General features: G+C 46.0%; 6 protein-coding genes across 7 annotated transcripts; 2 read left to right on the forward strand and 4 right to left on the reverse strand.

Moving 5' to 3' along the window:
- Positions 1 to 1046: 1046 nt before the first annotated feature.
- LOC131205565 (SRSF protein kinase 3) lies at positions 1047 to 8258 on the reverse strand. Its single transcript, XM_058197715.1, has 2 exons — positions 5414 to 8258; positions 1047 to 4815 (listed from the first exon to the last, which is right to left on the reverse strand). The coding sequence occupies exon 1, from the start codon at positions 8208 to 8210 to the stop codon at positions 5967 to 5969; it is 2244 nt and encodes a 747-aa protein (XP_058053698.1). The 5' UTR covers positions 8211 to 8258; the 3' UTR covers positions 1047 to 4815; positions 5414 to 5966.
- Positions 8259 to 10908: 2650 nt separating this feature from the next.
- Positions 10909 to 13499, forward strand: LOC131216324 (DNA replication factor Cdt1). Its single transcript, XM_058210778.1, has 2 exons — positions 10909 to 11723; positions 11788 to 13499. The coding sequence occupies exons 1-2, from the start codon at positions 10909 to 10911 to the stop codon at positions 13178 to 13180; spliced, it is 2208 nt and encodes a 735-aa protein (XP_058066761.1). The 3' UTR covers positions 13181 to 13499.
- Positions 13500 to 13705: 206 nt separating this feature from the next.
- LOC131216684 (oxidoreductase-like domain-containing protein 1) lies at positions 13706 to 14568 on the reverse strand. 2 transcript variants are annotated; one of them, XM_058211240.1, is made up of 3 exons: positions 14459 to 14568; positions 14158 to 14390; positions 13706 to 14095 (listed from the first exon to the last, which is right to left on the reverse strand). In XM_058211240.1, the coding sequence occupies exons 2-3, from the start codon at positions 14278 to 14280 to the stop codon at positions 13886 to 13888; spliced, it is 333 nt and encodes a 110-aa protein (XP_058067223.1). In that variant the 5' UTR covers positions 14281 to 14390; positions 14459 to 14568; the 3' UTR covers positions 13706 to 13885. The 2 variants fall into 2 exon arrangements, with proteins under 2 accessions (XP_058067223.1, XP_058067222.1); XM_058211239.1 differs by having other exon boundaries at positions 14455 to 14537.
- Positions 14569 to 14691: 123 nt separating this feature from the next.
- On the reverse strand, positions 14692 to 18727 carry LOC131205600 (cohesin subunit SA-1). Its single transcript, XM_058197766.1, has 5 exons — positions 18489 to 18727; positions 17161 to 18423; positions 15584 to 17084; positions 15117 to 15508; positions 14692 to 15050 (listed from the first exon to the last, which is right to left on the reverse strand). The coding sequence occupies exons 1-5, from the start codon at positions 18563 to 18565 to the stop codon at positions 14837 to 14839; spliced, it is 3447 nt and encodes a 1148-aa protein (XP_058053749.1). The 5' UTR covers positions 18566 to 18727; the 3' UTR covers positions 14692 to 14836.
- Positions 18728 to 19114: 387 nt separating this feature from the next.
- Positions 19115 to 22336, forward strand: LOC131215486 (alanine--tRNA ligase, mitochondrial). The gene is made up of 4 exons (XM_058209875.1): positions 19115 to 19617; positions 19684 to 20038; positions 20096 to 20235; positions 20305 to 22336. Exons 1-4 carry the CDS (start codon positions 19115 to 19117, stop codon positions 22331 to 22333), a joined length of 3027 nt encoding a protein of 1008 aa, XP_058065858.1. The 3' UTR covers positions 22334 to 22336.
- Positions 22263 to 24280, reverse strand: LOC131205601 (elongation factor Tu, mitochondrial). The gene is made up of 3 exons (XM_058197767.1): positions 24119 to 24280; positions 23166 to 24025; positions 22263 to 23108 (listed from the first exon to the last, which is right to left on the reverse strand). The coding sequence occupies exons 1-3, from the start codon at positions 24156 to 24158 to the stop codon at positions 22602 to 22604; spliced, it is 1407 nt and encodes a 468-aa protein (XP_058053750.1). The 5' UTR covers positions 24159 to 24280; the 3' UTR covers positions 22263 to 22601.
- Between the last annotated feature and the right edge of the window lie 183 nt (positions 24281 to 24463).

The following is a 24463-nucleotide window of genomic DNA, read 5'->3' on the forward strand; positions in this document are numbered from 1 at the left end:
CCTTCGGGTGAAAAATCTGTGTCATCTTCGAAGCAGGCTAGGCGATGTATGCAAGGCTGATCATGAAGCTTCGCGTACTTTTCTATCAAGTGGCACCATTCTGTCGCCGGAAATGACGGATATTGACAAAACGGTCATATACGACCTAACGAAAACGTTGTTAACGGTGCACGAACGGCACGCAATGCAATCGTGGCAGTAACAACGACCATCCCCCGGATCGTACAGCGTGATTGATTTACCACCCTCTCCGAGTTATGTTCCCGACGAATCTAGTGTTTATTGAAATGCATGAACAATGGTGAATAAGTAGCCGGCTCGTTCGGCTTCGTTATTGGCGGTTTTGATTCGACATTTGACAGAAACTTCCGCTTTCGAGCCTTCGAAATAGATAAAATCTAACAATTCCAGAAAACGAAACATTTGATGATGACTGGTTTTTTGTAATTGATGTACTTTCTCTTTGTCCGTCAAATATCATGGAATCTTAAACAATTTGACAAAAGTTGCAGTTTGTGCTAATAATGTCCATGGTCCAAAGCTATCGTAAGCAACGGGGCGGTAGTCTTACAAGAATTTATGAAAAATCGCCCACAAAGAGTGGCAAAGGAAAATATTTGCTTAACGTTTTTCACGCAACGTGCAGCTTATAGGTGTGTTTTTATATTTAGAAAATCGTGATAAACAAATTCTCTCCTCGCTCGTCACAGTTGGCGTCACAAGACGAAACACTCACGTAAGCGGATTTACGTTGACGAAACGGAACATAGTTGACGAAAAACGAACGTCCATTCATGACCATTGACACAACGACGATCGTGTGTTGAATTGCTCAAGCGAACACATTTGATGAAACATTTTAAATTGCCGAATTCCGGTTCACAGACTGTAAAATTTCTCCGTTTCACGGAGGCCATACTTACCAGGATGTTTTCCTATTGGAAAAGAAGAAAAAAGGACATGCAAAATACATACAGGGGGCAGAGCTGAATAGACCATTTACGTTGCAGAATTTCATTTTTATGTTGTGAAACAATATCACACACTCTTCTCGTATTTTATTTTCGGTATGAGCATCTCATCAACCAATATGACCCGGTCACTTTCAGAGTCACTTCGGAGCTTTGTGTAGTTAAGATCCATGCATTCGCTTTGATCGCTTTCTTGCAGTGCGGCGCCTACATCCTAAGCCCATCCCTGCCGAGAGGATGTGCTTTTATTCGATTTACTTACATCTTTCCTGCATCGTACACTCTCTTCCTGCACATTTTTTGTCCATAACGTGACTTCTACTTCGATTGCCTCCAGAGTAATCCTACTTACTTACGCACGTGGTTTCGCTCATGTTGTATATGTATAGATTGTGTACATGTGCTAATAGCATGATTTTCAATTGTAGTTGGGTGTGTGTGTATGTGTGCGCCTGAATGACTGTGTATGTATGCTTCCTTAGAAATATTTACGACATTGCTAGATAATTGTTGGTCTACAAATCATACAATGCGTACTCCTCCAGCTTTCCAGCCATGTGAGAGGCTTCCTACATCCTCGTTGAACATAGAAAACAATCAAGAAAATGTTTATTATGTCTTCTCTTGCGTATTCCATGCGACAGCCGCTTTGCCTGGCTCATTTGATACATATTTGTAATTACCAGCATAACTTTTGCTATAGTTTTGCACACACTGACTGAAGGGAGATTTTTTACTATAAAAAGTACGTCCCTATAACATTAGTAATCTGTCCGTATCACTTCCTCATGCAGACTCTCGTTCTTTCCCTTGTTCCGTGTTTCTAGTGGAGGATGTAAATTTATTTTTACTTGCTCTCTATACGCGTTAGTCTGCTGGTCTATTTCTAAATCGACTCCTTCTCTGTATGTCGGCTACCAAACCACCAACCAGCTGGAAGTTTTTGTTAGGCGAGCGTTCACCTCAATTTTGGTCGTACACAGTTACACAATAAGGGATGATAATGATCATTTTCTTATTGTTTGCATTGCGGCTGGCTTCGTTTTGTGAATCGTTTTGTTTTCCTTGTGTTCGTTCTCTTCAAAAGGAAGCAGCAGGAATATTTTAATGTTTTTCAATAATGAATAGAGGGTGGTGACGAAACAGTATTCTCCCACAGGTTGGATGGCGGGAAGAATGATGCATTTTCTAGCTGTTCACAACCGGAATTGGTAACAAATTCCGATACAGGAGACGAGAATAGGAGATGCGATAAATATAATTGATTAGCAATACAATTACTTTACAGAACTATTATCAACAATCCGCAACACTGAATTGTGGCCTTTTGTATATGTGTTCATTACGCTTTCTTTCAAACTTTTTTTATGGTGTCCTATTCGTTCTCTACAGGAACCAAAATTATTGTTTGCTCCCTTGTTCTAGAATAATATTTATATTCCATACATGATACTTTTTCAAAGTCTATCATTTTTTACGAACTACTGCCTTCTGGAGCTTTGGGGAGAAACGGAAATAAAGTATTTATATACACACAGCAATAAAATATAATTTTACAAAACCCCCACAGTTAGTTTCATATGGTTGCGTGCGGTCATGGCATAAGTGTAATTGTAACCAGATGTAGTGAAAATACATCCATGCGCCTGCCTCTCAGTATATACAAAAACACTCAACATTCAGGAAACACCGTGAAGTGTGCTGTAAATTTGATTGCAAACTAAGATGGTCGAGATGGGGACTGAGAAGTGACATAGTCAAAATAACAAGAATATTTTATTCCTTTCGAGTTTATCTCGTACGATAATAATCAATCATCTCTGCTGAGTAGCGAAATTCTGCGATGCTCCCATACTATTATGGTTTTAACATTTTAGCTATAGATGATGATGTTAACATCGGATCAGCTGACAAAGCTGCTTGGCGATGGAAGCAGTTTATGAGTGATTGTAAAATTATCTAGTTCTTGAACTGGTGTGTGTGTGTGTATATGACGAAAGTAGTGATGTTTAAACATTCGCCAATTTTACGTGGGCGGCGTTTTTCTATCTCCGCCCCGACTAGCAGGTTGCTGTAGCGACGAAAGTCGGTTGATCGAATTTTTGCTAGAGAAAGTCGGAGCAATATATATATATTTTTTGCTACCTCCTCCATCCACGCCGCCATCAGCAACATAACAGCATGCTGTCATTATGCCATAGCTCATGCACTTAATTTTTTATATAAAGTTGGTGATGACAGAAACATTTCTTGGACATTCTTAATAAGGAGGGCAGAACTAAAATTTCTATTGATCCGACTTTCTCTAGCACAGATTCGACCAACCGACTTTAGTGGCGCCGAATAAAGAGCCTGTGACCGGATTGTTCCCTGAATGCATCACTTTGTTGCACTCAATTTCCGTTGCTCTCGTAAAATCAAACAATAGAGTGACAGAAAAGAGAGAGAAATTAACAGAGTAAAGGGGAAAGAAAAGGCGACCAACAAGAGGGGAAGGGCACATATTGAGATCATGCTTAAAACAGAAGGTTTCCTTATGGCCCTTTATTCCTTACCAGGATCTTTTTCTCTTACGTACATTTTTTTAAATTTTCTACAACGTTTATTTATCAAAAGACCCTGTTAGATTGGCAGCCACAAATGTTTGATTCCAGAGAAAGGACGATGATTGCTGAGCATACTGACTCTATTGCATGCGCGACATGATATTTTGCATCAGACGTAGAGTAGAGACAGGGTATTGTGGTTACCTCTCTTAGATTCCATACTTACAAAACGAAATGAGGGAGTGTTTTGCGATGATCGCGGAATAAAAAGCCGGCCAGACGACAGCACAGCGTGTACTTGTAAGTAGTTGAAAGAACATTAGATGAATATGTTACAAATGCGCCTTGCCGTTGTGAATGTGGCATGAGTTTACATGGAAGATTATTATCCATCGAAAGACGCCAAAGGGTAGCCTCCTTTTACCAACATGTAATAAAGCAAAGTTCCAGTAGCTTTCAATTTTGGCATTTTGAAAAACTGGCTCAAGAACACACCACGGTGAGGTAAGGTTTAGACATGAATTAGAACATCCATTCGAAGCTACAGCCCTTTGGCAGCTCACTTTCACCAGTTCACAACAAAACGCTGCCAAAAGGTTTGTCCCATTAGGAGCTTCATGAGGATCACGTGAACTTCCGACAAATCGATCGATTTCTTCGGGTCCCTCCTGTTGCAATTTCACATTCAACTAACTCACCAAAGTAGTGCACCATCATATCACTAACAAAAAATATTCACGAGCATTGTGCTTCTACAAAATGTTGCTCCGGGCACGCTCTATATTTCCTTTGGAGGTGTCGTTTTACGTACATTCCTGGGGTCTTTGGGAACTTATTCTTTTACAGATTTAGAGTAGGCTTAGATGAAAGAAAAACAGTTTGTGTAGAAATTTTCTAGCGGCTTGCGTGTTGCTTAACCTTATCTGTGCCCACGATCACTCTCTTAACCTGTGTTTGTATGCCGTTTTATGATGATTATGAAACATTCTTTATACAATGGTACAGGCTAATAACCGATTTGTTTATAATTCCTATTATTTTTGTAAAATGTCTCTAACTGGTTCTGGTTATTTATTTTATATTTTATATTATTATTTTTCAACATGTTTTAACAATTTCCCTCACTTGTGGATGCTAACAACGTACTTGCGAAATCGTCCACTGTTCGTCGCATACCATAGGTCGTTCCTTGCCGATGCATCCACCTGCCTCACAGTTCGAGATCCAAAAGTTCATATCCTTGTAGCTTGCTAACGAGGGCACACGTGGCACAGACATTGATGTTGTCAATTAGATTCCTGTAAAACAAACCACGTTAAATATGTCAGTTTATCGAAAATAACTGAAATCACATCCATGCAATTCTAGTAATTCAAAGCTTTAACTTTTCTCCCCATCTGGTAAACAAATACAGTCGTTTTTGTCGTCATCAAGCATAAAGTGTAAAATAACGTATTTCCTTAGCCAAGTGTACACAAAATGTTTACAGATCTAATCTATGCATAAGAATAGTTTGGAATTTCGTTCATTTTAAAGAATTATAGTTATCGCTAAATTCAATCTTTTCGCTACCATGGTTGATTGCATCGCATCGAAAGTACATTATAATGTTATGGTTAACTTTTTTGTAGAAGAAAGTTTCTTTTTTTTCTTTTGAATTATAGAGGTGTTTATTGTAGAAGAAAGGATAATGAGAATTTCGAAGGAACATTTTGACGATGAAACCAACCGTTCAATCGAAAATATTTGCAAGCAAGTAATATTTGTGAAACCAACAGCACAATAAAAATATGCAATATATATTCTTCTGTTCTTATCGATTCAAAATGAAACACAAGAAAATAATTCACAACAATTTAAACTCCGAGCCCACCACAAAAATGGAAGATCACTCACCATGTATTGTTCTATTTTGTAAAGCTGATGATTTGACTATTCCTGCACATAGGCTTGTTAGTTTGTTATGTATTTCACACTCGCTAGTAGTCAGTTCACTTCAACAACATTTTGTATCAATCACTCTACCATGTCCGTTCACAGGCTCCTTCGTTTGGCTTTTTTGTCAGTTGCTTAGCTGGAGTATGCTGCTTCTTGGGCTTCGATCGAACAAAACAATTGATTCACAAAGCAATAATCGTCGTGCATTCTTCACGTTGCATTTATCACTGCACACGACCTTTTCTGCTCCAACAACCAGTCGCTATTTTGAAAGAAACTATTTTTCGATTCGCCAGATTGCTTTTTGTTTTCGTATGTATATCCTTTCGCCACCAACTAGAAGGGCTCATTTCCACACGGACACACACACACACACACACACACACAGACACATATGCACAATTTGTAATCCGCAATTTAACATTCTGATAGAGTACTATTTTACCGAGTGGGCACAATTATTTGCCACTTACCAACATGGTATCGGCCGGTACGATGCACAGTATGTGGCTCAGGGCTTTTCCCGTAGCCACGAATGCTGCAAGCAATCGGCGGCGGTTGCACGCGTCTTCGGGTCGTAGTCCAACATCGGCTTGAGAAAGTCACTAAACTCGAAGGCGTCCTCGACTGGCCATTCGTACTTCTCAATCAGCACGTCCACTAATCCCCACGGTTTCAAGCCGGAAATGTTTTTCAGCACACCCTTAGCGTTGAACGCATGGCTCGAATTTTTCCCAGAAAGGGCAATGCGCTTTGGGACCGGACCCAGCAGTTCGATAATGTGTGCAATGTGATCGTCATCACGACAGTAATCGTTCCCGGAAAACGGTTCGAACAAATAGTCACCAGTGGCCAGTTCAAAAGCCATACACGCTGTGCTCCAGATGTCGGCCGATGTATCGTAACCAGCACCAATAATCACCTCTAGCGAGCGATACTGACGCGTCTGGATGTCTTCGGTGAAGTGCTTGTCCACCCAACACGCATTTCCCAAATCGGCTATCTTGACGTCGATATCGCACACTTCGAATGCCGGATCTTTCGGTTCTTTTACCGAGGACAATATTTTCCGTACTGATTCTCCAATGTGCAACTTCGAGTTCGCGGTAGAGACGGAAGATGAAGATGAAGGCTTTTCGGCCGCTTTCGAATCACTATTATCACCGACGGTTTCCTTATCGTTTTCGGCACCATCGGTCGTCGGCGATTTCCGGTCCAAGGCTTCCTCATTGTTATTGGATGTGGCTTCACTGATCGATGGACTGGAGAGCGTCGAAGCGTTTGGCGTTTGGCGATCCTCCTCACCCGATGACGATGACCCACCTCCGTCGACACCACCACCAGCACCATTCACTAACAATCGTTCCGTTTCAGAAGTCATCTCATACCCGGTCCCAGAGCAAACGCTGGGCTTAGTAATTGTGGCGCCCTCGCCGTGTGCCTTCGTTGAGTCGTCGCCCTCGGCCGCCGCACTGCCTGTTGTTATAGTACTAGTTATTGTAGTGGAACGGTCACCATTCTCCAGTCCCAGTTCGAGCAGCTGAAGGTGCTCCATTTGCTGTCTGATCAGTTCCGTTTGCATTTTTGCTTTCTTTTTTAGTTTCTTCTTCTTCGCCTTGCTCATGTTCTGGCTGACTGGTTGCTCCTGAAGCTGGGGCGGAGCAGCAGAGATGAGCGATATCGGCAGCTTGCAACCCATCGCATGCATTTCCGTCGCTTCGCACGCCAGCTTACGCACGTAGCACTCGTTCACACATACCAGCACGTTCTCGGGCTTGATGTCGGTGTGAATAATTTTGCACTTCGTGTGCAGATAGTCCAGTCCCTCGAGCACCTGCCGGATGATCGATTTCACGTTGGCCAGCGGAATGCCACGGTAGTTGGATTTCATGATCAACTTCAGCAGGTTGTGACCCAGCACTTCGAACACCATGCAGATGTGCGTCCCGTTGACGCCTGTTATCCGAAAGTCGTTCAGCAGCTGTACCACCTTGTCACGTTTCGGATCCTCGGGATCGGCGTTCAGGATCGATTTCAGGATGTGTATCTCGTCCTTAGCCGTGTCACTAAAGTGTTGAGCCGATTTCACAATCTTGAGCGCCACGTACCGCTTCTCTTCCAGATCCCAACTCAGCCAGACCGTTGAGAAGTGTCCCCAGCCGAGCTTGCGAATGACGTGGTAGCGCTGCAGGAAGAGATCGCCGAGCTTCACCGGATGGTAGCCCCCGCGACCGTAGTCTTCCCGGCACTCTTGCTCTTCTTCCTCGCTCGTGTACCCGTCCCCGTCGCGGTCCTGCTCGATCGTTTCGTTCGATGAGCTGGCGTTCGCATCGGTTGACCAGAGGCTGCCACCGATACCCACCGGTGCCCGCTTGCCACCAGCACCGCCGTCATCCATGCAAATCACATCGGGACAGAGGGCCTCCGTTTCCTGATTGTCACTCATCGTACCATCACCGTCACCTACGAAAATTGCAGCCGCATCGGGACAGTCATTTTCCGCATTGTTTGCTCCCGGCGGCTGTCGCTGCACTCCGGCACCCACGAAAGCACCACCACCACTGGACGCCGTGGTCGAGTGATAGTTGTTGTGGCCGGTGTTCTGCGCCGCTGCTGCCGCGGCCGTCTTTGCCGCCGCCGCCGCTGCTGCCGCCGCTGCCGTCGTCTGTTTGCCCTTTCTCTTCCCCGTCTTATGACGCTTTTTCTTCGCCTGTATTGTCAGCACGTGTCGGTTCGTATCGGATTTAGTGTTCATTGCTTCGACGCTTCGTCCACTTGGTACTAAAACCCTCCGCCGTAACTACCACGCCCGGACACGCTTCGTAATTCACGTCAATTTCTCCTGCTCCGCGAAGAATCACAACATTCACGTTCTCATCAATTCAGTCCTTTTCTCTTTCACACCCCGGTCGATTAGTGTCCTTGTTTACCGTGTTTCTGCTTCGCGCACTCGCAATGTTGTTAGGTTTGTTTGAGTACTTGACGGTCCTCGGGCTCCTGGCTGCTGGCGGTGTGCAAATGATTTGCTATCCAACCGTTCTGATGGGGGACTTTGTGATTTGCTCTGTCTGAGATCGAACCACACTCGGAACCGGTGCGATGTAGCGTGCTTACGAGGAGTCCTTCTTATGCAACTGCGGTGTCACACAACTACAAAAACGGGGAAGTTGTTGCTCCTTCTGCCATCCGTGTTTCGATATCGCAAGCAGGATGGGATACCGAGCGATGGAGTTATATGTTAAGCTGACACTAACCGGAGGATCAGGGAACTTATAACTGGGGAGAGAACTAAAAAGAAAACGGAAAAGGGAATTGGAATATGATAAGAAAGCCGACTTTGCTTTTCGCTTGCCGTAACGATTTCACGATAAACGAAAGAGTGATGTTCTGCAGAGAACAGAAAACAAAATCTAGGAACACCAAACACCATAACTAAAGAATCACAATTCGTTCGAAGCTCCCCGCAGCCACCCGTCGCCTAGGTGCGTTACTGCTGCTGTTCCTCGTGCGGAATTCATTGGGAAAAACCTGTGCTCCTTTGGCAACGAAAAATTTTGACAATTCTCGACCGAAACCGACTGAGCACTCGGCGAACCGCCCGCACGCACGCCCGTTTACGTCCTAACTCTTTTTCCTATTCGCTCTCACTCTACCACATATCAGACGGCATTTTTCTCTTTCCGCTCGCTTCCTTCTCGATGTGCCTCATACATTTCTCTTTTTCCGCCTGTATCACACTGTTTTCGCGTTTTGCTATTGCTTACCCACTCAAACACACCAGGGTTTATGCGCACCACGAATAGAAGCAGCCTTTGCTACAACTGTCAATGTGGGTTTCCTTAACTAGCCGCGAGATCGCAAGGTGGGCCACTATCCGAGTCCTGTACTTTCCCTGGCAGGCAACTTGTGCGTCAATAGATGATCGAACTATCGGGTGCAGGTATCGGCGATGACTTTTTTCGCGCAGTTACAAGATTTGCAACATGCCCACTTGGACCGGACAGATGACCACTTGTTCGATTTGGCAAACTACCGTCGTTGATGGATGCGACAAACACTTGCCTTGTGACTCTTGCCCTTCGCAATAATAGGGTTATATTCGGAACAGGGTTTTGTTGCTCGCGTCGCAGGATTCTCGTTTTGATGAGCACCTTTATTGTCCGTTCTTGAAACCGTCCGATCCGAAACCTCTGCAGGAATGCCGCACGACGGCACGACGGCAGGACGGCAAGGAAGGTTTACCGTAACACGGTGCGGAAATGGTACCGCACTATTGGGATGGCCAAACAGCAGTATCACCCCTAATCTTTGGGTGCGTCCTTCTTTCTTTTCTTCGTGGTATTAGTCTAGATGCAAACATTGGAAACGGAAGACGCCTGATGGAACGATTTCGGTGGCGCCCGGAGCACAAGCACGTTAGGAGCCCAAGAATCGTCACACACACGCACAAGCTTGCTCTGCCGCAGTTCGATGGCGGGGAGTTCTTTTATTTTTACCCTATTTTACACCTGCCGTTTACACTACGTTTGCTCACGCACGTTTTCTAGAGCTGATTATACCTTGGAGACACTTCTCGATGTGTAGAGTCGCGTATTTTCTCGTTTTCCACAAGCTCCTGCCGTTTCTTTTCTTGCCGCTACAACCTTTTGCTTTTTTACATCAACACCATGACTGAGAAGTCTACACATCTTCCAATACATTCCGAACTCTCCAAACAAGCCTAGGGTTGACATTTTCGCTCCTCTGCTCTGCAATCGATGAAATTATTCCTTGTTTATCCCACTCCTTATGTGATATTGTTTTGGGTTTAATTTTCAAAATTATATAGAGCACTTGTGGGACAAATAAATAGCTATATATTTTTGATGGAAAACTAGTCTCTCTAATGCGATGTTTCGAATAAGCAAAATTTATTCTGAGCTTGGGCAAATTTAAATGTCTTTTATTGAAGATAGTTACCAAATGTAGATACGAAATATAAAGAAATATAAACCCTATAGAAACTTTTGTCATACACCTTGATCCTCGATATCAAAACAAATAAAATCGACCAACTGACAACTTTGTCGATGAACAGGCTCCTGGATTTATGATTGTAACGAAAATAAAACAAGAACTTTGTGAAATCAAGGCTTAAAAAATATTACATTAGTGTTAAAGCTTGTTTTTAGTTGTGTAAAATATTAGAACTGAATTTCACTTTCAGACAGTACTCTGTTGTACTAAACGAAACTTTCCGAAACGAGTACTAAACTGAGTGGAATCAAAACAAACGTCAAACATAGGGCATTTTGGCGGGCTCAATTGACAGACAAATCATCATTACGCCATTATGTTTTGCTGATTCGGGTGCTAGTGACGCCTGCGTTTCCCTCGTCTGGCTGGGGCATAATTAGCGAAGAATTAAAGGACCAACAGCAGTTTTAGTTTTGCTCAGTGCGTAAGGCATCAAAATGTCGCAGCCAACGGTGGCATCGTATTTTAACACCCGCAAACGTGCAGCTGTTGATCACTTGGGTGGTGCGCAAAGGAATAAGGTACTGCTGCTGGACAACCCAGCTGTAGAAAGCATTGGAAACTTGACAAACAGTTCACAGAACTCGGATGATCACGAAAAGCTGCGTTATATATTTGCTAACACAACGAACTTCTCTTCAAAGAACAATGAGACAGATGGCAAGAGTGTCGTTGGTCCATCGGATATGGCAGAGCTGGGTCGCCGTGTCACACGTGCATCACGGGCCATCAAGCGCATCGGGACAGTGGATTTGGACGAGAAAACGATAACTTTGCTTTCCGCCGCTCAGCCGAAACTTGTATCCTTTATTAAGAAAGGAAACCTCTCGCCTCAGAAGCGGCACAACACGACCAATAGCCCCGCGAAGCAGCCGGTTGAATTAATGAACAAGTTGGCTTCACCGAAAAAACCAACCGATGGCTCGACACAGGAGGGGGCTGAGTTTTCTTCTCGAGACACCAACAAACAGCTGCAAAAGCAAAACAAAGCCAACGAAGTTGCCAAAAAATCAACGTTGGCCAACACTGCGAAAGCTAACGATGCGCTGGGAGCAGCTCGCGGACGGCTGATCAGCCATCCACGCCTCCCGGAATTCAAATCAAAGATGGACGCCATACAGAAAGGAATGAGCGAATTGAAACGCTTACAAAAGCAGGGTCTCGAGGGGAAGCCAAAGCCAGCCGTAAATGCTGAAGCTGCGTCGAAAAATCTTAAAGAATTTGCCTCGCTCGAAATGGAGGTGATGGTCAGGTAAGGTAGTTTGAGACTGCGGTGCGGTAATTTGGTGTCTTTAAAATTCCTTATTTTTTTACAGTCCCAAAAAAACATTCACCACTCCAACAAAAATGCTGAAGACGCCGACTAAAAACAGCACCAACATGAACTCTGCAACGAAGAATGTCACACCTACCCGCCATTCGGCGCTTATGAGTCCCATAAAGGATCCTTCAGCAGCAACTCCTGTTACAGCAAGCCCAAAGAAGGTTCCTGCATACCAACGTTACCATGCCTTGACGATTCCCGGTCTGCCGACGTTGCATCTTCCGTACAAATATCGATCCTTACTAGAGCTTTTTAAGTGTATTGACACGGTGGTTGCGATGTTTCACAATCGCAAAGAGCAAATCACCTTTAAGAAACTCAAACCGGCCGTGCAACGGATGGCTAGAAAAAATTTTTACGAGTCGCATTTAGCACAGATAAAACACCTTTACCCAGATGCGTTTTTGTTGAGCCAGGAAATGACGAAAAACTACGGGTCTGCCACGAAACACGAGACGTACCAGCTTGTCATACGTCCAAACATCCAGGAGAAATCGACCGAGGGCAAGGAAAAACACGATGCCAGCTTTTTGCGCACGCTACAGAATCAAGCGATGAACTCGCAAGTTATGATTGAACGCCAACAACGGTTCCATCGTCTTCTACTTGAAAAAGCAAAGGATGCTCATCAAGAATTTCTATCGGCCCGCGACCCTCCGTTAACTGTTGAGCGCGAAAAGATTGTTCGATGGCACGAAGAGTTTGATGTCGAGAGTGCGTGTCCTGACATCGAACAAGTTGCCCTTCCTCAACCACCAAATGTGGAAAAGTTTTCTTCGGCCAAAGATATACTATCGACCGCAAGAAACTTGTTCAACTGCGGCACACCGCTCGAGAGGGCATTGCAAAGATTGGAAGAAAAGAAACGGCAGGCTGCAACGACTACAGCAACTGCAAATCTCTCGATCGTAGATGCAAGCGAACACAACAAACCCTCGGTCAGTGTCAAACCGGAATCAACTACTCGCATAACGGCGGATTATAATGTGTTGAAAACCATTCCCAAAGCTCTGCTGGAAAAGATTCGAGCGAAGCAAGCGGCCAAAGCACTGGATCAGATGACGAGGCGCCCATCGCAGGAGAAGGAAGCTATCAAGTATGGGCGGCTTCCGGAACTGGCGCGGCACATAAGAAATGTGTTTGTTACCGAACGAAAGAATGTTTTGCCTCTGGAGACGCCGCTCGTGAAAATCGAAAACAGTTATCGTGGGAAGTTGACGCTGCAAGAGCTTGAAGAGCACATTCGACTGATTGCCCAGTTGGTACCATTCTGGCTGACGCTACCGGAAGTTCGGAAGGTGAAGTACGCCAAGATAGCTAAGGACTGCGACCTCTCCAAAGTTATCGGGGTCCTAGAGCAGAAAGCAAACGAAGCGGTACAATAACGAAGAATGTAGCGCGAAAGATCGCGAAGCACCCTTTACCTTCGGGTTTTTTTTCTCGGTTTACCTTTTGCATGTGACACAGTTATAAATTCGATTATCTTTCATGATTGTATTAATACTCGACCAGAAGCAAAGGACGAGTTAATAGATGCAATTTGTTTGCTAATGTTTTTTATGCTTATACCAGTATCTTGTAGATTTACAATCCTTATCGATTTGACCTTTCGCATTGTTTTTCGATGTTTACTTCTTGCTTTTTCATTACATAGCTTGTTTGCTTCGCACGGTGGAATATTCGATCTAGTTTTTAACCATACTTTACGACAATTCAAATACAAATAAATCAATAAATCAGTAATCAAAATGTGTTGTTTTTCGTGAAAACGAAGCAGATCGAATGCTAGTTCAAGAATAAAATTGATCGCAATCCCAACTGAACGAATTAACGAAAAGATCATATTTTCGATCTTGATAACATCCATGTTAACCATCGTAGAAATAATTGAAAATACTCTTGAAAACAAGAAATCGTTGTTTATATTATATACCTATTATACATATAACTATTATATACATTACATATGGTACATAACCCACCGTTGATAGAGCAGTTGGCAACGTTAGCCGTTGTCACACAGCTGGCCCTAGGTGCGATGCTCGAGATGGCATGGGATCTCGATTCTCGAGATAGGTACATGTGAGGTACTACGAAGAGGTATCGTCCTTGCCGGGCGGCATGTTCTGTAGTTCCATTTTGAGAAACATTTTCAAGCTAGGGTCCGTGATCTTCTGCAATACAATCTCACGAGCAGCGTCACCTCCGTCGTCCAGAATTTTCGTCAGCTCAGCCGCGTACTGTATCCAAACGCAATTCTGACAACCGGACATGCAGCAAGTGGTTGGTTCGGGTGGAAGCTGCAACAGAGAAAGGCGTGCCCGTAAGATCCAGATTAGAGCTCTTCGGAAAGGCAGCCTACCTCAGGCACATTATCTGTTTTCGTTGCGTCATTGCCATCACCGTTGCTCGAGCTTGATGCCCGCCGAGAGCCCAATCCCGATAAGTGGCCTATCAAACGTATACGAAGTGTGGCGCTATTCATGTTCTCTTGGACCTTGCACCCAGAGCGCAGGATGAACGATGCTTTCCACTGTAGTTAGAAGGCCATCCTGCTGTTACTTAACAAACACTTTGAGCAACAGGACGGCTTTGCTAGAAGAATATTAGCACATTTCCTCAACATTTACTATTATAAGTAAGGCAGTTACTACAGCACCTACACGTATAAACACGCTTGAAAAGCCAGCATTGCGAGTAAATCACTTTTTGAACTAAATCTTACGAGCTCTCTTTGCAAGTTCCGAGTTAGTGGATCCAAGCATATGTTTTTGACAGTTCGTCTGGCGGGAAGGTCACACTGCCTTGCGGTTGCTGAACACTGCGAAGCAATTTATTAATCGATTAAAAAGGTATCCGAAATCATTTCATACACTGATCTTTTTACTGTGGCAATCAATATTACTGTTTTATTAAAGAGAACCCTTCTTCGGCGTATCTTTCCACTACACGAATAGATTACTGGTATATGGATAATTGCCATTTCGCCCGCGAAGTGATGTGAAGCGAAACAGTTTTAATGCTTGAAGTACGGTAATAAATTAACCAATGTACTCGTCCTCATCTTCATCGTGATCATCGTCGTCTTCCTGATCGGCGTCCTTCTTTCTGCGGGTGTAAGCTCGCTTCGAGGGCACTGGTATCTGATCGGTTTCGCCGTGCAACAGTGAAACGCGATAGGTGACCAGAGGCTGCCAATCTTCCGAGCGACTCGATGGAATACCCGCTTTTAGACGACGTTCCAGAAAGGTTAAACTGAGTAAAGAAAAATGAAAGTTTTACTACCAGACCTTATACCGTTGCGAGATGCAACACTCTTACATTAACTTTTTATCCTGCTTTATGAGCTTGTTCGTCAGCTCGGCCAACACCTCCAGAAAGGCGATGCACGGGGGAGCCGCCGACGGATCTTCGTGCGCTTCGTTCGGTGTTGTCACGGCAAAGTAGATTCCAGCGCGATGGAACACGGTGATGGCTTCCCGATTTTTTACGGCATCCAATCCAAACGAGAGCGCAAAACGCTTGGCAAGTTCCTTCAGGTCTTGGAACTCTTGCGAGTTGCGCAACACACGCTGTCCATCTCCGATAGTTTCTTGGAGCTCTTGGAACAGTTTAATCAAACTCCAACACATCGTCATCGAACAGTTTACTTTGTTGATTTCGCGCGTTTTACCAAGCGTCGTTTTGATGATATCCCCATACTCGTCATAATGCTGCGTAAGGCAAAAAACATATAAGGCAAATTGTTCTGTATGTCCACAGATCGTGGGACTTCAATGTCTACTTACACGCAGATAATGTTTGAAAATATCCGCTGCTGCTTTGATCGGTAGAATGTTGTAAACGATCAGCTTACAGTAAGCGGCCAGAAAACTGCGGCGCTTGTGCAGCTCCTCGATGCGGGTCTCGTCATGACCTTCTTCCTGCTCGGTAGAAAAAACCGTTGCTTGAACAAACTCGTTCAGCAGCGCGTGCTGTTCTTCGGTTGGTGCACAGACCAAAGTTTGTACATTCTCGTCAACGTGACTGCGAAGCTGATCGGAAAATACCACCAAAAGATCACAGATCGACGAGTAGGCCGCTTCACGAACGGAGGACTCGCGGTCGAAGCGCACCAGATGGCTGCAGGCGGCTAGGTATTTGTGTAAGTCGCGATTCAGTTCGTGTGCTTCCTGTGCGGCCTGCGACCGGTCCATGGTCGTTTCGAGATGAAACAAACCCCAGTTGATTGAGAAGAAGCATGCTTCGATGCAGTACACAAGTGCTTCTTTCGGTATACCGTCCTGCTGACTGTCATCTTCGGCATTACTTAGTGCAATCCGTTCTTCGATGTCCTGATACAGCGAGGCGAACAGATTCCAAGTATTGAGATTGTGACACGAATACAAAATAGACACCTTTTTGAGCGAAATGTTAACATTGTAGATCTCATCTTCATTCGGAATCTCATCGCCGGCAATCAGCGTCCTATAATCATCGATCGCTTCCTTGTAACGGGTGACGCACTCGTCAATGACATTCGATCGTGCCAAATCACACCGCGCATAAATCGCACTACCCTCGGTGCACAGAAATTCGAGAGTTTTGGCGCACGTTTCCAACACCTCACGATCGACATGAGTTGACATAACGTGCGTCATTTTGTCCAGCAGTGCCTGTAGGTTCGCTTCCTGTCGCGATGTTGTAAATAGCTCGATATCGAAGTGTTGTGGGATTGCCAGGAGATTGGTCAACTTCTCGCCATCCGCACTGTAGCGATGGAGAAGTAGCGGTAGCTTTTGAATGAAGTGCTCCGTCAGCCGCTGCTTATCATCCTGCACCTGTTTGATCTCCTTTGCGCTCAGTGTCATTTTCCGGCTACTGCCGCGTCCCACTGGTGGCTCCCCGGTAGCCGATTGGCGCACCGCACTCACCATAATCTCGATCAGTGTGGATTCTTGCTTGTTATCAAGAGTTTCCTCCATTGGGCCCGCCTCTTCGAGCAACAGATCCGTGTAGCACTCCCAATCTTTTAACATTGGATTGCTGTCGATGAATGAATCAACCAGGTAAGCGCCGTGCTCGTGCAACTCGGACTCGATGAAGAACTGCACCAAATCACGTAGAAGGGGCGTGTTCGGGAGACGCTTCTTTCCGCTCCGAGTGTATGTTACTGGGGCATTCACATCTAAGCAGAATAGACGAACGTTCAAAAATTCGGCTGCCGCCTGTGCTACTCCGCGGTGGGAAGAGTACACCAATTCGTAAACGATTTCACAATCCTTATCCGTTAGAATGTCCTGGTGGCTTCTACAGGTTGGTGGGTTGTTAAAAGTATGATTAAAGGTTTCGCGAAATATATCTAATAATAAATGTCTATACATACTTGAGAATGTTGATAACCAGTTTGACCGCATGTACTGCCGCTTCATACTCCTTATCGAGCGTCATCGCTACGATACGATCCTTGAATTTCGACGTAAATAGCTCAAGTTTTCCCTTGAGTTCCTCATTCTCGTACAGTGGTAAAAGGGCCTGCAAGCACTTTAATCGCACGTCTCCCACCTTGTCGTGAAGCGTCCAGCCGATATACTTGAGGTACGAATCGTCCAGAAAGTTGGACGAAAACTTCATCATCCAAATGCCGATCTCGGACATGCAGATGGCCCGAATGTCCGGCAGTGTGTCGCGGTAACGATGCACAAACACCGACTTGAACATGTACGTCAACATGTTCTTTATTTCGTCCATATTTTCCTCCAGCTCCGTTCGTCGGGCCATAAGGGTTTCCACACGGTCAGGGGCTCGCTTTTCGCGGGACTTTGTTCTCTCCACGTCGTACTGCCGAGCGGCGTTGTCAAAGTGGATCGACACGAGGAGCGCTACATCGACAAGGGCCGTCATAAGCTTCATGGCCGCCAGTGTAGCCGTGTGCCGAAAAGCTCGCACTTGTGAATCCGACAGCCCGGTCAGTAGTGAAATTACATTATCCATCAGAAACTGATCGTAGATGATCGAGTACTGGCACTGTTTCACGAGCGTTTGTACAAAGTCACAAAAGTTCATCTTGAACTTCTTCCATTGTTGGCCGGACATCATCAGGGGATATTCGTGGCTGTCCTCGTCGAACTCTTCGGTCATCTTGCGAATAATGGCCGTGTGCTCCATGTTCTGCTGCATATCGGGTGTGATCTTGCCCTTGCACCCGCTCGCGTGCACGAAAAAGTTCATCAATGCAATCAGTGCCGAGTCCTTGTCGGCCTTGTAGCGTTCAATCCAATCGTCCACGATGGTCGCGATTGATTGTTTCGAGTGGCGCAGGATGTAGTAAAGGCTTGACTCGTCGGTCGTACTTTCACGATCGGTCACGACTACACGCTCTTCTCGCTCCTGGTAAACACGCACCGGTTTCTCACTTGGTTCTTTCGGCACCACTTCCTTCGGCTTTCGTCCTGGTGCTTTGCGTTTTTTCTGGTGTTCCTTTTCGAAAAAGAAATCATCATCGTCATCCTCGATAATCGGCGCCTTCAGTGGGACTCCACCACGAGCCCGCAAACGGGTCATTCGGCCACGGGAAGGCTCTCCCGTTTCTTCTGGCTGTGCGGCATCATCATGGCCTCCAGAAGACCAACTTTCATTTTGTGGTTCACTGCGATTGCACAATTCAAAGAGGTAATTGTATCTGAAACGCGGCTGTGAATGTTTTTAACTTACCTCTGATACAATTGCTCCGGTTCTTCAAACGGAGGAGGCTCATTCATGCGAATTCTTTTTCCACCGCGACGATGCATTTTGGCCGACGAACACTCGAGAATCCAGTAATAAGCACTGCACTTGCTAGGACCTCACCGTTACATTTAAGAATCTGTGATCAATAGGAAATTGAGAGAGATTCTTTTCTTTCAGCGCGCAAGAAAAGCGTCCTCAGGATGGTGATGCACAACAAAAATATGTCAGCGTTTGCTGCGTTCGTCGAGAAACGCGAAACTGTCATGGCGGCCGAAACTGTCATGGCAGCAAAACTGATGTTTGTTTCACGTTGCACTTGACCGATTTTCAAAAAATGATTAATTCAAAATTCAATTTGGCTAGAACTTGGCGAAGAATAAATATTCCGGAATTTCACCCTTCGGTTTGATTGTGATAATAAATCACAAAACACCCAATAGGTTTTGATTTGTTTTCTTCTTTGGTTGTCACAAAACAAGATGTAAACAAATGGGTTTAACCTGCGAAAGTGACACTTCGTCAGGTTGAATGTGCCGGGATTGTTGTATAATATTTGTGGTCGAAGGGCATAAACAATGATTTTTCGATTGTTTTTCACACTACGAACTTGGATGCCGGCAGTTCGCGGCGTGCGCCACCTATCGGGTTCCCGAGCCGGTCCAAGTGCGAATGAAATACGGCATCAGTTTATTGACTATTTCACTGTGAAACACAACCATCGGCTGGTGCGTTCGAGTTCGCTGGTCCCGTTTAGCGATAGTACGATTGCGTTCGTCAATGCTGGCATGAATCAATTCAAGAACGTGTTTCTCGGCACTTCCGACCCGCCGTGTCCGCGTGCCGTCAATTCGCAAAAGTGTGTCCGAGTAGGGGGAAAGCATAATGATCTGTCCGTCGTCGGCACGGATAGCTATCATCACACGTTCTTCGAAATGCTTGGCAATTGGTCGTTCGGAGACTATTTCAAACAGGAAGCTTGCCAGATGGCTTGGGATTTGTTGAAAAATGTTTACCGAATCGATATGGACCGGGTGTACGTGACATACTTTGGTGGTGATGCAAATCTTAACGTTCCGGCTGATGACGAGTGCCGGGAGATTTGGTTGTCCCTTGGGTATGTGTCTCTATACTTTAATGGCCCTCGTGTTTGTAATACTATTGTAACCTCTACTTATTAAAGCATTCCCCGTGAAAGGGTTCTTCCGTTTGGTACACGGGATAACTTTTGGGAGATGGGCCAAAGTGGCCCGTGCGGTCCGTGCACAGAAGTTCATCTCGATCTTTCCGACCAGTACAAGGATACAATCAGCAGACGACAGTTTGTAAATGCTGGCATGCCCGACCTCACAGAGATTTGGAACATCGTGTTTATACAGTACAACCGATCGCTCGATGGCGCAGGAACTATCCGAAATCTACCTCAGCATCACGTGGATACGGGACTGGGCCTTGAGCGGCTCGTTGCCCATTTACAGGGAAAGCACAGCAACTATGATACCGATCTGTTTTCGCCGATCTTCCAGCGAATTCAACAGGTAAATGGCCATTCGTCGGTGACTCTTCCAATTTTTGTAATGGTGTATTTGGTGTAGGTGACGAAAAAAGTTCCTTATGGTGGTAGCTTTGTGCGCAACAGTGTCCAGTACGAGTTGGACACCGCCTACAGGGTGATGGCTGACCATAGTCGCCTGATAACGGCTTGTTTGGCTGATGGGATGTTTCCATCGCAAAAGTGAGGATAACTGGTTGATGGTGCGAAAATGTGTATTTCTACTAATAGTATTACTGTCTCGGTTTGCAGTCACAAGCTTCGGCGGATCATAAGGAAGTCTCTCGCCCTGGCTGCAGGCACATTCGAGTGTCACGATTTACTGCAAAAGACGGTTCCAGCCGTTGTCGAAGTGTTGGGCGACGTCTATCCGGAAATGGCCAACAATTTTCCAATTGTTTTACAGATTCTCGATCATGAGCAACGTTCCTACGAAAAACTGTGTTCGAAACGATCCTCGGAAACCACCGCACTCATAAAGCGCTTTCCCGAGCTCGACGAATCTGAAGTGTTGGAGCATGCTGGACTTGCCGGGGCTATCAAGGAACTTGCACAGTCAAACGCCCGTACACTCGAAGGAGAGAAGATCCACAAAATGTACGATACGTACGGATTGGACGAGGAGCTGCTTGAAAAGTTGAGCAACATGTTGAAATTTTCACTGGACTTCCGGGATTACGAGCGGTATGTTCTTGAACTGAAGCAAGGATTCAAACATGAGCTTGCGAGTCGCTTAGAAGAGCGGTTGTCCGCATTTGAACAGCTCAAGCACAGCATCGAAGGTGATCATGTTAAACCTACTCGAACAGAGCAAAGGTATAACTATGCATTTAATGCACAGAAGCGCATTTATGACGTGGCACCGTGCACAACGCGGGTGACTATTTTGCTTGATGATGCCGCTCGTAATCTTTGGCATTTGGTGACGGCACAAAGTAATTTTTACTGTGAATCCGGTGGTCAACAGAGTGACGCTGGGAAGCTTACAATCCTTCGGGAAGGTAGCGCAGATAATATCTCCGTTGAGATATCGTCGGTAAACGAGCACAAAGGCTTTATCGTCCACTCGATTGCGAAGCAACCGGGTGTGGCACTCTCTGTCGGTGATCATGTTGTGCTCCAGGTGGATACTGCCAGAAGAACGATGCTCACTTTTAACCACACGGCTACCCATTTGTTGAATGCCATCGTCCGGAAGGTTGTCCCACATCCAATGTGTCAACGATCCAGCAGCGTGTGGGAGAAGGGACTAAGGTTGGAACTTGCCGTTAGTGGAGAGAAGATTACACTCGATCAAATAGGAGCAATCGAAACGGAAATCCGTGCTGTTATTGCTCGAAATGAACCAGTGAGCGTGCGGGTTTGCAATGCTTCCGAGGTGGACATCGCGTCCGTAACAACCGTTCCGGGTGAAACCTATCCCGAACGGGGGTTGCGGGTAGTGTCCATTGGCGACAAAACTTCCCAAGAGCTGTGCTGTGGAACTCACGCCACCGGTACCGGTGAGCTGCAAGACTTTGCCATAACGAATGTGACCCAGTCAAAGAACGGTTGCTTCGCCTTCCATGCTTGCGCTGGGCCGGCGGCAACGAAAGTACACTTTCTCGGCAAGCAGATACAGAACGATGTGGCTCAGCTGCAGCAAGACGCGGAACAGAACGAGGCTCAAGAGAATATTACGATCATCGAAACACGCATGCAACGACTGAAGAATGTATTGCTGACAGGGATGGATAATAACATTCACTTGCCATATTGCGTACGTCAACGATGCCTCGATGTGATTGGGTCACTCTATCAACGGCTGAAAGATCGTTCCCGCGAATCATTACGTGAACTAGTCGACATTGAGATGCGAAATCTGATCGAGCAGCGCCCACCGACTAGCGAAAAGCATCGCTTCATCGTACACTTCCTCGAATGTTCCATCATTCTCGACGATGTTCAGCTGAGCAAGGCAACACGGTATTGCCCTGATCGACCGATTCTGGTCATCTGCCTTACTGATAACCAGGTGAAAGCGAGGGCGACCATTCCGAAGGCGTTCGTTAGCGATCGCTTCACCGCAGAACGGTGGCTAGCGCAAGTGGCGCACGAATTCCGGGCACAAACTGCTGCGCCGAAGGGTCAGAATCCGGCAGAAGTTTGCAATATGAAGGCGCGCAAGGTGACGATGTCGCACTTTGAGACGATGCTCGAAAATGCCTTGCGTGAGGCAAAGCGTTACGCGGAGGAAAACTTCCATCAAACGGTCCAAAGCCCGATACAGTTGAAGGAATAAATGGTGGTCGTCGTCGAGTCCGACGAGTTGTTTTGTTAAGTATTGTATACATGGTTGTTGATAATTCCGATCGTTTGATTTTTGTCTTACTGCATGATGATAAGAATTAGGTGCTTTACTTTTGGTTTTGGGTCTCACCTTGCCTATCGATTGGGTGAAACAGTTTAATTTTCCATTCTAAACAACTAGCTTACCGGGTTTCGTTCACTTAGCTTAACAGACACACACCGACACTTTGGAGCTCGTAGCAAATTTGCCTTCTGGCGGTTTACGCTTTAGCACCTGCCGCTTTTTCACGGGCCTTCTTGCCTTCAGTTAGCGATAGTCGCTCTTTTTCGGAGAGCGGCGTCAGTAGCTTCGTGACGACACCCGTACCGAGCGTAATGTGACCGTCGCGGAGGGTAAATCGCTGACCCTGTTCCAGCACCATAGGTCTCATCAGTCGCAACTGCAGCTTAGCATCTTCGCCGGGCATCACCATGTCCTTACCAGGAATGATCACCTGCGTCGCACAGTCCCAAGTGCGGGAAAACATTTGCAACTGGATAAAGCTGGTGAATGGTCTGTGGCGGCCACCCTCATCCTTGCTGAGAATGTACACCTGCGCCTCGAAGTTATCGTTTGCCTTCATCGTACCCGGCTTGCACATGACCATGCCACGCTTGATGTCATCGCGTTTAATTCCTCTCACCAGTGCTCCGAGCTGATCACCCGCATGTGCTTCTTCAAGAATTTTGTGGAACATCTCGACTCCGGTGATGGTGGATTTAATAACCTGTAAAACATTGTCGAATCAGGTGTCTGATTGAATTCGTAGCTCTCGTTTAAGTACCTTATTGTAGCCAACAAATTCACATTCTTGACCCTTCTTCACCGTTCCACGCTCCAAACGTCCAGTCACTACCGTACCACGGCCAGGAATACTGTGCACAGATTCAACCGGCAACAGGAATGGTTTGTCCAACTCGCGTACCGGTGTCGGAACGTATTTGTCAACCTCCTCAAGCAGCTTCATCACTGCGTTGGCTCCGATTTCTGGTTCGCGCCCTTCGAGCGCACACAGGGCCGAACCCTTAATCACCGGTACATTATCACCGTCGAAGCCCATCTCCGACATTAGCTCACGGATTTCCATCTCAACCAGGTCCACCATCTCCTGATCGGCTGCGTCCACCTTGTTGATGAAAACCACAATGTAGTTGACACCAATTTGTTTCGCTAGCAGCAAATGCTCCCGGGTTTGCGGCATAGCGCCGTCCGTTGCGGCCACCACCAGAATCGCACCGTCCATCTGCGCCGTGCCGGTGATCATGTTTTTGATGTAATCGGCGTGGCCGGGACAGTCGGTGTGACCGTAGTGACGGCTTTCCGTTTGGTACTCGATGTGGGCCACATTGATCGTGATACCGCGGGCCTTCTCCTCCGGTGCGTTGTCGATATCGGAATACTTTTTGCTTTCGGCCAGATCCTTATCGGCCAGCACCTTCGTAATTGCGGCCGTCAGCGTCGTTTTTCCGTGATCGACGTGACCGATCGTTCCGACGTTGCAGTGTGGTTTGTCGCGCTTGAACACCTCCTTTTCGGCGTAAAATCTTACCGGAATGGCATGCGATTGAAGCACCGCCGCACCGTTACGTGCAATGTGCAGTCCACTGCCTACGGACAGGATCTGGGCGACCGTCTTCCTCGCGACTGCACCATCCCGGCCGAAGCATAAAAACGATACAAGGCAATGAAAGTAACCTCACTTCTCATGCGGTGGTGTATACCCTTCAACAAACTTACTCGGGCTCAGTACGGCTCGCAGGGCCAGATAGGTCGACATGGTGTACGACGAGAAGAACAAAGCGGACAGCTTTTTTGAACAAACTTTTTCAAAGTAACAATACCCGGCGCGGAACAGTAAACTGGTTTTGGAGATAAAATTTTCACTTTCTTGCGCAAGAACACTCTCGCCGATTTTGACGTATTGACTGTCAGATCTCGCGTGTGACGGAAGCGCGGTGACCAGAAATTGGAGCTAGTGCCAGACAAGCCAGTATCGCAAAATGTGTTCGTGAATGCTCAGAAGAGCACAAATTTCTTTTTGTTTTCAGACTTTGTGGGAAAATTTCCAAATGATGAGGCAAA

This window comes from Anopheles bellator, chromosome 1, assembly GCF_943735745.2.
Source record: "Anopheles bellator chromosome 1, idAnoBellAS_SP24_06.2, whole genome shotgun sequence".
NCBI classification, from domain to species: Eukaryota; Metazoa; Arthropoda; class Insecta; order Diptera; family Culicidae; genus Anopheles; species Anopheles bellator.

Excerpts from the sequence above, each read along its gene's own strand:
- LOC131216324 (XM_058210778.1), top strand. The coding sequence starts at position 10,909 with ATGTCGCAGCCAACGGTGGCATCGTATTTTAACACCCGCAAACGTGCA. Across the intron at positions 11,724-11,787 it reads GAAATGGAGGTGATGGTCAG|TCCCAAAAAAACATTCACCA; the intron begins GTAAGGTAGTTT and ends ATTTTTTTACAG.
- LOC131205600 (XM_058197766.1), bottom strand. The coding sequence starts at position 18,565 with ATGCATCGTCGCGGTGGAAAAAGAATTCGCATGAATGAGCCTCCTCCG. Across the intron at positions 17,085-17,160 it reads CTGGTTATCAACATTCTCAA|AAGCCACCAGGACATTCTAA; the intron begins GTATGTATAGAC and ends ACCAACCTGTAG. Across the intron at positions 15,509-15,583 it reads TTTTCAAACATTATCTGCGT|CATTATGACGAGTATGGGGA; the intron begins GTAAGTAGACAT and ends TGCCTTACGCAG.
- LOC131205601 (XM_058197767.1), bottom strand. The coding sequence starts at position 24,158 with ATGTCGACCTATCTGGCCCTGCGAGCCGTACTGAGCCCGA. Across the intron at positions 24,026-24,118 it reads GCGAGCCGTACTGAGCCCGA|TCGCGAGGAAGACGGTCGCC; the intron begins GTAAGTTTGTTG and ends GGGATGGTGCAG. Across the intron at positions 23,109-23,165 it reads AATTTGTTGGCTACAATAAG|GTTATTAAATCCACCATCAC; the intron begins GTACTTAAACGA and ends AATGTTTTACAG.
- LOC131216684 (XM_058211240.1), bottom strand. The coding sequence starts at position 14,280 with ATGAATAGCGCCACACTTCGTATACGTTTGATAGGCCACTTATCGGGA. Across the intron at positions 14,096-14,157 it reads AAACAGATAATGTGCCTGAG|CTTCCACCCGAACCAACCAC; the intron begins GTAGGCTGCCTT and ends TCTCTGTTGCAG.
- LOC131205565 (XM_058197715.1), bottom strand. The coding sequence starts at position 8,210 with ATGAACACTAAATCCGATACGAACCGACACGTGCTGACAATACAGGCG.
- LOC131215486 (XM_058209875.1), top strand. The coding sequence starts at position 19,115 with ATGCCGGCAGTTCGCGGCGTGCGCCACCTATCGGGTTCCCGAGCCGGT. Across the intron at positions 19,618-19,683 it reads GAGATTTGGTTGTCCCTTGG|CATTCCCCGTGAAAGGGTTC; the intron begins GTATGTGTCTCT and ends TACTTATTAAAG. Across the intron at positions 20,039-20,095 it reads TCTTCCAGCGAATTCAACAG|GTGACGAAAAAAGTTCCTTA; the intron begins GTAAATGGCCAT and ends TATTTGGTGTAG.